The sequence below is a fragment of the Cherax quadricarinatus genome, chromosome 85, assembly GCF_038502225.1.
Source record: "Cherax quadricarinatus isolate ZL_2023a chromosome 85, ASM3850222v1, whole genome shotgun sequence".
NCBI classification, from domain to species: Eukaryota; Metazoa; Arthropoda; class Malacostraca; order Decapoda; family Parastacidae; genus Cherax; species Cherax quadricarinatus.
Window position 1 is genome coordinate 16,334,314 of NC_091376.1, and position 13,457 is coordinate 16,347,770.

General features: G+C 42.2%; 1 protein-coding gene across 3 annotated transcripts in view; it reads right to left on the reverse strand.

The window, feature by feature from the left end:
* LOC128703260 (uncharacterized) overlaps positions 1-13,457 on the reverse strand; it is a 180,671-nt gene that overhangs the window by 86,378 nt on the left and 80,836 nt on the right. For all 3 annotated transcript variants that reach the window (XM_070103457.1, XM_070103459.1, XM_070103458.1), the window contains one exon: positions 12,036-12,240. In XM_070103457.1, coding sequence (XP_069959558.1) covers positions 12,036-12,240 — 205 coding nt within the window. The remainder of the gene's footprint in view (positions 1-12,035; positions 12,241-13,457) is intronic.

Genomic DNA, 13,457 nt, shown 5'->3' on the forward strand with positions numbered 1-13,457 from the left:
TAGATCTACGTTTGGACAGTTAAGGGGTTAAAACTGTTAGCCTCTAAGACGGTACTCAGAAGTTTGTTTCACTCGTCCACAACTCTGCTAACAAACCACTGCTTTCCCATATCCTTCCTGAATCTGAATTTTTCCAACTTAAAGTCATTGCTGTGAGTCCTGTCAAGGCTAGATATTTTTATCATGCAATTTACATCTCCTTTATTTATTCCTGTTTTCCATTTATATACCTCAATCATATCCCCCCCTAATTCTAAGCCTTTCTATAAAGTGCAGATTTAGGGCCCTCAGTCTGTCCTCATAAGGAAAATTTTTTATACATAAGATCAACTTTGTCATCCTCCTTTGTACGTTTTCCAGAGTATTTATATCCATTTTGTAATACGGTGACCAGAACTGCGGAGCATAATCTAAATGAGGCCTAACCAAAGATATACAGAGTTAAAGAACAACCTGAGGACTTCTATTATTTATACTTCTTCCTATGAAGCCAAGAATTTTGTTAGCTATATTGCAAACACTTATGCACTGTTGTTCTGGTTTCAGATTTCTGCTAACTAGAATTCCTAAATCCGTTTCTCAATCAGTAGTATAAAGATCTACATTATTTAGTTTATATGTGGCATGGCTATTCTCCTGTTCAACATTTAGAACTTTGCATTTGTCTATTTTAAACTGCATCTGCCACTTCTCCAACCACTGCATCAATCTATTCAAATCATTCTGGAGTGCTCTAATGTCCTCATTAAAAGGAACCGGACGGCCTATTTTGGTGACATCAGCAAATTTGTTTACGTTGCTATTTATTCCCTCATCATGTCGTTTATCTAAATTCAACAACAAGGCTCCCAACACTGACCCCTGTGAAGCACCGCTTGTGACGTGCCCTCATTCTGTCTCCCCATTTATGCAAACTCTCTGCTGCCTATTTGCCATGCATGCCACTACCCACATGCATGCCACTGATGTGGAACACTATCGAAAACCTTAATGAAGTCTTTATGCACAATGTCATATTCAGTACCATGATCTACCTCTTCAAATACCTTAGCTAAAAACGTTAGTAAATTCGTAAGACAGGAATGTCCCTTTGTAAAATTATGCTGAGATTCATTAATCAATTTATGCCTTTCAAGATGGCTACAAATTGCCTTGGCAATTATTGATTCCATAAATTTTTCTACTATGGAGGTAAGGCTTATTGGTCTATAGTTCGAAGCTAACGACCTGTCAGCTGCCTTGTAAATAGGTATTTGCCATTTTCCACTTGTCTGGCACTATGCCAGTTTGTAGTGATATATTGAAAAGATTAGCCAAAGGTAGGCTAAGTTCCTTTTTACATTCCTTTAAAACCCTTGCAAACAGTTCATCAGGGCCTGGGGATTTGTTAGTTTCTAATTTCTCTATTTGTCTGAGGACCATGTCACTAGTTACCCCAATCATGCAAAGTTTTTTCTCGTCGTTTTGTACATAATTTATTATTTCTGGAATTTTGCTAGTATCTTCCTGAGTAAAAACTGAGAGGAAGTGTTGAAAAGTTCACACATTTCCTTATCACTGTCAGTGATCTGACCTGAGTTACTCTTAAGTGGGCCTATCTTGTCCCTAATCTAACTTTTGTATACCTGAAAGAACCCTTTTGGGTTAGTCTTCGAATCCCTTGCAACTTTAGCCTCATAATCCTTTTTGCTTTTCTTATTCCTTTTTATATATCTCTCTTTAATTGAATATATCAATTTCTTAATTGCCCATCATTTCTTCTGATATACCTATATGTGTGCCTCTCTTTTGACCAATGAGTTGTTTTAATCTATTGTTTATCCATTTGGGATCATTTTTATTAGATCTAATTTCCCTACTCGGAACAAAAGTTGTGTGGGTAGCTAGAAATATGCTCTGAAACACTTCATACTGGCATTCAACGCCACCTACCTGACCCATAATCAGGTCATCCCTATTTAGCCCACCTAGGTAATTTCTCAGTCCCATGAGGTCAGCCAAGCAGAAGTCTGGGACAGAGACTTGATTGCAATTATCTTGGTAATTCAATAATATATTGAAAATAAGTGATCTATGACCGCTTTCCGCTTTACCTCAAGTTTATTAATTAGTGATTCTTTGTTGGTAAGCACCAATTCAAGCAGGTTGTTTCCTCCATTCGGTTCTATCACATCACATTGTTCCAGTCAATTTGTCTAAGTTAAAATCTCCCATTAGCACATTTTTATATGTATATGCCCTATGAATTTCGTCCCATTGCAGCCTACCGCACTCCCTATCAAGGTTTGGGGGCCTATAAATCACACCCAAAATTAATTTTTCACGACCTTCGAGAAACTGTAGGCATCAGATTCTGTAACCGATGTTTCTAATATTTTATCTTGTCTAACACAACAATTTAAATGATCTCTGAGATACATTGCCACTCCACCACCCTGTGACCCTATCGGTGTGGAATAGTTTATAACCCTGCATGTTTCATTCATAAGGCATTTCTCTATCTTTCAAGTTGAACCAGGTCTCTGTTATAGCAATAATATCTATATTACCTGCACTTGCAAGAAATCTTAGCTCACTATAATCACTATAATCGGTCTAAATCCGGCTGGTTTAATTCTAATATGATTACTGTTGAAGACCTGAATAACCGGAAAGTTGTATAGTGTTCAGGCAAGAACAGAGTGAGAGAGAGGGTGAGAAACTGCTGGGTAGCCTTGGTTATGAGCACCTACGCAAACATTCAGGTCATACATTAGTGTCATGTGAATATACCTAATACGAATATTTAATTAAATTTACATGTACATAAAAAGGCTACATATTATTAAAAAATCGACATTTAAGTAAAACAGTTTACATAGAAAAGTGATTTCTGAGGCAAATTACTTGTAATGTTCATACATTCATCACAAACATTAATAAGCACAAGTTAATTTAGAGACAAGAACTTTATCTTGCCTCAGCCTATTCTATAGAGGTATACTACCATACTTAGGATGCCAGTCATAGCTATCGACTACTACCCAGGTACCAATTTACTGGTAAATAAATAAAGTCAGTAGATGCAAGGGAACAGTCCTGTGCTGAGAATCGACATCTGGTCCACTTGAATGTTGATTACACTTAGTTGATTACACTTAGTTACATGTACCACTTTAATCCTAGGATCAACTCCAAGCATCAGTCTCGTCATACATTACACAGTTCCATGAAGCTCTGTGAAAGTGTGAATACGGTCTCAGTATTTTAGATATCTTATCCTTATCAGTCAAGTGATTTGCTATTTCCTGTTCGATCTTTTAAAAGATGTTTTTAGAGTTTGATTTTTTCAGTCGAAGATGAACAAAAAATCAAATATGAAGAATGGAATCTCCAAAAACTTAATGATAAAAAATGCCTACGGTTCAGTTTTACTCGATTCACTTCACTGAATCATAATGGAGAGAGAGAGAGAGAGAGAGAGAGAGAGAAAGCCTTCCTCTAATCTTGTAGAACCGTTGTGTAAAAAAAAAAACGAGAACATTGGAAAAAACAGATAGCAAAGTACTTTAAAGTTCACACTCACGATATCTGCTAAGATTATCTACTTCCCTCTAGATTACAGACAATCATACATTATCAAAAGTGAGGCAAAAATAGCAAAGTAGATGGCTCTCTTCCCATCCTTCACGCTCAATATCAAAACTGGAAGGATGGACAGGAGGGTAAAAAAAATCTAGCCATGAAATTCATGGGTCACAACTACCTCTACTTAATTAATATTATTTCTATGGTGACTGATCTTGTTATATCATTGTTATGATTATCACAGTCACCTACCACCTGGTAGGTTCGTACTCAACTATCACAGTCACCTACCACCTGGTAGGTTCGTACTCAACTATCGCAAACATTCACCTACCACTTAGCAGGTTCGTACTCAACTATCGCAAACATTCACCTACCACTTAGCAGGTTCGTACTCAACTATCACAGTCACCTACAACTTGGTAGGTTCGTACTCAACTATCACAGTCACCTACCACCTGGTAGGTTCGTACTCAACTATCACAGTCACCTACAACTTGGTAGGTTCGTACTCAACTATCACAGTCACCTACCACCTGGTAGGTTCGTACTCAACTATCACAGTCACCTACAACTTGGTAGGTTCGTACTCAACTATCACAGTCACCTACCACTTGGTAGTTTCGAACTTAACTATCACAGTAACCTACCACTTGGTAGGTTCGCACTCAACTATCACAGTCACCTACCACTTGGAGGTTCGTACTCAACTATCACAAACATTCACCTACCCCTTGGTAGGTTCGTACTCAACTATCACAGTCACCTACCACTTGGTAGGTTCGTACTCAACTATCACAGTCACCTACCACTTGGTATGTTCGTACTCAACTATCAAAAACATTCACCTACCAATTTGTAGGTTCGTACTCAACTATCACAAACATTCACCTACCACTTGGTAGGTTCGTACTCAACTATCACAAACATTCACCTACAACTTGGTAGGTTCGTACTCAACTATCAAAAACATTCACCTACCACTTGGTAGGTTCGTACTCAACTATCACAAACATTCACCTACCACTTGGTAGGTTCGTACTCAACTATCACAAACATTCACCTACCACTTGGTAGGTTCGTACTCAACTATCACAAACATTCACCTACCACTTGGTAGGTTCGTACTCAACTATCACAGTCACCTACCTCTTGGTAGGTTCGTACTCAACTATCACAGTCACCTACCTCTTGGTAGGTTCGTACTCAACTATCACAGTCACCTACCTCTTGGTAGGTTCGTACTCAACTATCACAGTCACCTACCTCTTGGTAGGTTCGTACTCAACTATCACAGTCACCTACCTCTTGGTAGGTTCGTACTCAACTATCACAGTCACCTACCTCTTGGTAGGTTCGTACTCAACTATCACAGTCACCTACCTCTTGGTAGGTTCGTACTCAGCTATCACAAACATTCACCTACCACTTGGTAGGTTCGTACTCAACTATCACAAATATTCACCTACCACTTGGTAGGTTCGCACTCAACTATCACAGTCACCTACCACTTGGCAGGTTTGTACTCAACGATGACAAACAGTCACCTACAACTTGGTAGGTTCGCACTCAACTATCACAGTCACCTACAACTTGGTAGGTTCGCACTCAACTATCACGAACAGTCACCTACCACTTGGCAGGTTCGTGCTCAACGATGACAGTCACCTACAACTTGGTAGGTTCGTACTCAACTATCACGAACAGTCACCTACCACTTGGCAGGTTCGTACTCAACTATCACGAACAGTCACCTACCACTTGGCAGGTTCGTACTCAACTATCACGAACAGTCACCTACCACTTGGCAGGTTCGTACTCAACTATCACAGTCACCTACCACTTGGCAGGTTCGTACTCAACTATCACAGTCACCTACCACCTGGCAGGTTCGTACTCAACTGAGCATCATGATCCAGTCGATAAATGAACATTAGAATTTACTTCATGTTAAAGAACCATTTTTCTTAACACAATTTGAACAATGAGGTACAATACCACCACTGGAACAATACCTCTACTATAATTCTACTACTCCACTACCACCACTACTGCTACTCCTCTACCACCACCACTACTACTCCACTACCACCACTACTACTACTCCTCTACCACCACCACTACTACTCCACTACCACCACTACTACTACTCCTCTACCACCACTACTACTACTCCTCTACCACCACCACTACTACTCCACTACCACCACTACTACTACTCCTCTACCACCACTACTACTACTCCTCTACCACCACCACTACTACTCCACTACCACCACTACTACTACTCCTCTACCACCACTACTACTACTCCTCTACCACCACCACTACTACTCCTCTACCACCACCACTACTACTCCACTACCACCAATACTACTACTCCTCTACCACCACTACTACTACTCCTCTACCACCACCACTACTACTCCACTACCACCACTACTACTACTCCTCTACCACCACTACTACTACTCCTCTACCACCACCACTACTACTCCACTACCACCACTACTACTACTCCACTACCACAACTACTGCTACTCCTCTACCACCACTACTACTACTCCACTACCACCACTACTACTACTCCTCTACCACCACTACTACTACTCCACTACCACCACTACTGCTACTCCTCTACCACCACCACTACTACTCCACTACCACCACTACTACTACTCCACTACCACCACTACTGCTACTCCTCTACCACCACCACTACTACTCCACTACCACCACTACTACTACTCCACTACCACCACTACTACTACTCCACTACCACCACTACTGCTACTCCTCTACCACCACTACTACTCCATCACCACCACTACTGCTACTCCTCTACCACCACCACTACTAATCCACTACTGCCACTACTACTACTCCTCTACCTCCACCACTACTACTCCTCTACCACCACCACTACTACTCCACTACAGCCACTACTACTACTCCTCTACCTCCACCACTACTACTACTCAACCACGACTACTACTACTCCTCTACCACCATTACTACTACTCTACCACCACTACTACTACTCAACTACCACCACTACTACTATTCCGCTACCAGCACTACTACTACTCCGCTACCAGCACTACTACTACTCCTCTACCACCACTACTACTACTACTCCACTACCGCCACTACTACTATTCCACTACCACGACTACTACTACTCCTCTAAAACCAGTACTACTACTCTGCTACCACCACTACTACTACTCTACCACCACTGCTACTACTACTCTACAACCACTACTACTCCACTACCACCACTACTACTACTCCACTACCACTACTCCTCTACCACCACTACTGTTTCTCCACTACCACCAGTACCACTACTGCTCTACCAACACTACTACTATTCCACTACCACCACTACTACTACTCATCTACCAACACTACTACTACTACTCAACCACGTCTACTACTACTCCTCTACCACCACTACTACTACTCTACCACCACTACTACTACTACTCCACTACCACCACTACTACTACTCAACTACCACCACTACTACTATTCCGCTACCAGCACTACTACTACTCCTCTACCACCACTACTACTACTCCTCTACCACCTATACCACTACTCCACTACCACCATTGCTACTACTCCACTACCACCACTACTACTACTACTCCACTACCACCACTACTACTATTCCACTACCACGACTACTACTCCTCTAAAACCAGTACTACTACTCTGCTACCACCACTACTACTACTCTACCACCACTGCTACTACTACTCTACCACCACTACTACTCCACTACCACCACCACTACTACTCCTCTACCACCACTACTAATACTCCACTACCACTACTCCTCTACCACTATTACTACTTCTCCTCTACCACCACTACTACTACTCCACTACCACCATTACTACTTCTCCACTACCACCACTACTACTCCACTACCAGCACTACTACTACTCCACTACCACCACTACTACTCCACTACCACCACTACTACTACTCCACTACAAGCACTACTACTACTCCACTACCACCACTACTACTCCACTACCACCACTACTACTACTCCACTACAAGCACTACTACTACTCCACTACCACCACTACTACACTACCACCACCACTACTGCTCCACTACCACCACTACTACTACTCCACTACAAGCACTACTACTACTCCTCTACCACCACTACTACTTCTCCTCTACCACCTCTACCACTACTCCACTTCCACCATTACTACTACTCCACTACCACCATTACTACTACTACTACTCCACTACCAACACTACTACTCCACTACCACCACTACTACTACTCCACTACAAGCACTACTACTACTCCACTACCACCACTACTACTCCACTACCACCACTACTACTCCACTACCACCACTACTACTACTCCACTACAAGCACTACTACTACTCCACTACAAGCACTACTACTACTCCACTACCACCACTACTACTCCACTACCACCACTACTTCTCCACTACCACCACTACTACTCCACTACCACCACTACTACTCCACTACCACCACTACTACTACTCCACTACAAGCACTACTACTACTCCACTACCACCACTACTACTCCACTACCACCACCACTACTGCTCCACTACCACCACTACTACTACTCCACTACAAGCACTACTACTACTCCTCTACCACCACTACTACTTCTCCTCTACCACCTCTACCACTACTCCACTTCCACCATTACTACTACTCCACTACCACCATTACTACTACTCCACTAACACCACTACTACTATTCCACTACCACCACTACTACTATTCCACTACCACCACTACTACTACTCCTCTAAAATCAGTACTACTACTCCGCTACCACCACTACTACTACTTTTCCACCACTGGTACTACTATTCTACCACCACTACTACTCCACTACCACCACTACTACTACTACTCTTCTACCACCACTACTACTACTCCACTACCACCACTACTACTACTCCTTTACCACCACTACTACTACTCCACTACCACCACTACTACTACTCCGCTACGACCACTGCTACTACTACTCCACTACCACCACCACTACTACTCCTCTACCACCACTACTACTACTCCTCTACCACCACAACTACTACTCCACTACCAACACTACTACTACTCCTCTACCTCTACTACTGCTCCACTACTACCACTACTACTACTCCCCTACCACCATTACTACTACTCCACTACCACCACTACTACTACTCCACTACCACCACTACTACTACTCCACTACCACCATTACTACTACTCCACTACCACCACTACTTCTACTCCACTACCACCACTACTACTACTCAACTACCACACATATTACTACTCCACTACCACCACTACTACTACTCCACTACCACCATTACTACTACTCCACTACCACCACTACTACTACTCCTCTACCACCTCTACCACTACTCCACTACCACCACTACTACTACTCCACTACCACCACTACTACTCCACTACCACCACTACTAATATTCCACTACCACCACTACTACTACTTCTCTAAAACCAGTACTACTACTCTACCACCACTGCTACTACTACTCTACCACCACTACTACTCCACTACCACCACTACTACTACTCCTCTACCACCAGTACTACTACTACTCCACTACCACCACCACTACTACTCCTCTACCACCACTACTACTACTCCTCTACCACCACTACTAGTGCTCCACTACCAGCACTACTACTCTTCTACCACTATTACTACTACTCCACTACCACCACTACTACTACTCTTCTACCACTATTACTATTACTCCACTACCATTATTATTACTACTCCACTACCACCACTACTAGTACTCAACTACCTCCACTACTACTACTCCACTACCACCACTACTACTACTCCACTACCACCACTACTACTACTCCGCTACCACCACTACTTCTGCTCCTCTACCACAACTGCTACTACTACTCCACTACCACTACTCCACTACCACCACTACTACTACTCCTCTACCACTACTACTGCTCCACTACCCCCATTACTAATACTCCACTACCACCATTACTACTACTCCACTACCACCACTACTACTACTCCATTACCACCACTACTACTACTCCACTACCACCACCTCTACTACTCCACTACCACCACTACTACTACTTCTCTAAAACCAGTACTACTACTCTACCACCACTACTACTTCACTACCACCACTACTACTACTCCTCTACCACCACTACTACTACTACTCCACTACCACCACCACTACTACTCCTCTACCACCACTACCACCACCTGTACTTTCACTTTTATTGTCCTATATTTCTGAAAAAAAAAAACGTTTCGGTCTTGTCTTCGATTTCATGTGAACATTGTGAAGGCTTACTCAGCCCTGTAACAACTTCAGTCAGTATTACCAAGGCTGGCTCCTCCTCAGGAAAATTAATGTATAGAACAAGAATAAAAACTGACAAACATAAACACTTTATTATTTAGAAAATATAAAATATAAAACACTTAAATATGAAATATTGATCCTACCTTAAAGAAAATGAAAAATGAAAAATATAAATATCTAAATTCAACGCTAATATATGAAACTTGGGTGTCTGGTGTTGGTGACACTGTGTGTTGTTGAAAACGTAGCCGCTGCTGATGATGGGGAGGGGTCGCAGGTGTTGGTTACAACTCACTGGCTAGTTCTTCATAGTATAGCCGTGATTAATCCGTCCAGATGACAGGAAAGCAGGTTTTTTTCCACTGCAATGATGAGGGGTTATATCCTGCTACTTGGATACACAAACAGGTAAGTGGATCAGAATTTGGGACATCTCAGAACGTTAGTCCGTCTCCTTCAAGTCTACTCGTTGATTGGCAGGTGACCCTCTCTGTCATCCAAGCTGGAAAGATAGACAGGTTACCCACTGCTTAGGAAATCACTCTCCATGATAAGTACAATACCTAAAATACGTGGTGATTATTACAACAGTCAACCTAGAGCAAGACTGAAAGGACTAAGTTTATTATTGGTCAAAAGTGAATCTTTCAACCAATAAATCCACTAGAATACAAGGCAGGCATGTACTTACAGTAGTGCTGGGAGGTGTGAGTCTAGTGATTACTGTTTGGACGGGAGCCCCACACGTCACCTTTCGGGGGGGGGAAGAAGGAGGGGAAGGGATAGCAGGAGCTAGACTGACCCTACCTTAACAAGCAGCCGGCAATCAAACTATCACTTTAGGGGAGGGGGGAAAAGGGGGGGGGGATAGCGGAAGCTGGACTTACCCTACCTTAACAAGTAGCCGGCACTGAAACTATTGTTTCTATATACTCCATCGCTACTCCTATCTATTGAACTTTTCCCTCACAAACATATTGATCGATTATGTAACGTTCATCTCCTTTGATATGAATATAAACTCCTCTTGTGTAATTCATAAGATGTTGTAACAAAGAAAAAGGCAAATACCGTGTCTGGAACAGTACACAAATAACCCACACATAGAAGAGAGGAGCTTACGACGACGTTTCGGTCCGACTTGGACCATTTACAAAGTCACAGTAACAGAAAGGAGAGAAGGAGGGAGTATATATAGGCCAGCTGACAGGGACGGGACAAGAGAGGTAGTAGTGGAGGTAGTCAAATACCAAGAAAGAGGAGCTCTACTGCTACTACTACCTCCACTACTACCTCTCTTGTCCAGTCCCTGTCTGCTGGCCTATATATACTCCCTCCTTCTCTCCTTTCTGTTAGTGTGACTTTGTAAAAGGTCCAAGTCAGACCAAAACGCCGTCGCATGCTCCTCTCTTCTATGTGCGGGTTATTTGTGTAAAATATGTTTTACTCTCATATCTGAGGTGAGTTTTTGTTATCAGATTGTTGTCAACGAATATTTGTTTTTGAAGAAGCATGTACAGTATTTTGTAAAATGTCTTATTGGTTGTATTTTATCTTATTGATGGTAACATCTTCAACAACACAACTGTTAGTAATGCCTTAACTATCTATAGGCCACTTATTATAAGTGTAACAACAGTATGACGGCTCATTCACACTTATATTCCCCCCATACCTCTCAGGGTGGGCAGTCAGTTGCAGTCAGGTCTTGGTACAGAGATGACCGGCTTGGCAGACGCAGGTACTTGGAGGAGTATACCTTACGGGTGTTCCGTGGGTCAACTCCCCCGCTGCCCGATCCGTGACCACTACATAATAAACTGCGTACCACTACAATAAACACTACCAAAGCAACAGGACGTCTATATTGGGTCTTTCACACTCCATTTTATCCACAACATTACTACTTACCACGCTGTATAGTCCTTGTGGCTTAGCGCTTCTTTTTGATTATAATAATAATACTACTTACCAAGTTATCCCAGGTTATCTGGCGAGGTATTACCAACAACAACACGGCAGTTGAGTTCGAACTCAGGATGGGGGTTGGAAAATAGGTCAAGAAACAGTTACCTGAAATGTTACCGGTGTCACACAAGTCGATGTGTTGGTTGTTACAAGCGAGGTTACAGGCCCACTCCCTCTGCTGCTTCAGCGATAAGTCCAGATAAATTCTCATTACCCATTCAGGATACATTTTGACTACCAACGGCGCCAATTGCTCCAGCCCGCTGTGGTACTCACTAGGAAACTTGCCGTACAGGGAGTAACTGACTACCTGAGAGAGAGGTGCATGATGTACTTACAGAAATAAACTCAGATACAGAAATTCGTCTCCCACGCTTAACCTAACAGTACATACATGTATGATCATACACATCCAAAAATATGTATCATGTGCACAAGCACATGTACATATGAGCTTGCATAAACTGTTACACATGAAATACACACTAGGTTAATATCTACAAATATCAGTAAGTTAAAAAGCATATAAACGAAGGTATACAACTCTATTATTTTAATATTAGCATCTAAAACCCATAATAATGAATTCTTCAGTAATCTATATTCATCTGTTTGGCTTATTTTCAAGTACCATGTTTTTCGGCATATAAGGCGCACAATCATGTAAGACGATGTTTCCAAGCATTTGTTATGTAACGTTAGTAAACAACTGCTAAAGCGTAACCTAAAGTCTACCCTTGACCATGATCTTGAGCATATAAATGCGCAGGCTGATTTTCCAAGACTTTCTGTGGGAAAAAAGCGCGCCTTATATGCCGGAAAATACAGTATGTAGCCCGCCTGCGTAATGTTCACTCTTGGTCAAGCATTTGCATAAATTTAAATGGTCTAAAACATTTCAACCATACTAGTCCAAGAATTTAGAGAACTGACACGGGAGGCACGATAACGAAAGCAAAAATATTTAAGTAGAATTAATAGGGCCCGGTGGCCCGGTGGCCAAAGCTCCCGCTTCACGCACGGTGGGCCCGGGTTCGATTCCCGGCGGGTGGAAACATTTCGACACGTTTCCTTACACCTGTTGTCCTGTTCACCTAGCAGCAAATAGGTACCTGGGTGTTAGTCGACTGGTGTGGGTCGCATCCTGGGGGACAAGATTAAGGACCCCAATGGAAATAAGTTAGACAGTCCTCAATGACGCACTGACTTTCTTGGGTTATCCTGGGTGGCTAACCCTCCGGGGTTAAAAATCCGAACGAAATCTTATCTTATCAGACAAGATATTGCTCTTTGAAATACGACGATCAGGTACATTGACGGAAACAAAAACAAATCGATAAGCTATACTGATTTAGCCTGAAGATAGTAGAAAGGTACAAAAAAGTTGAATGAGGAACTAGGGGAAACAAATGAGCAGGAAGTAGGTTGTATATGAATGGTTTACAATACCGACAAGATAAAGAGTCAGACACATGTTCAACATTTAGGTATCTTTATTTGCAGTCGTTTCGCCATCCAGTGGTTTTA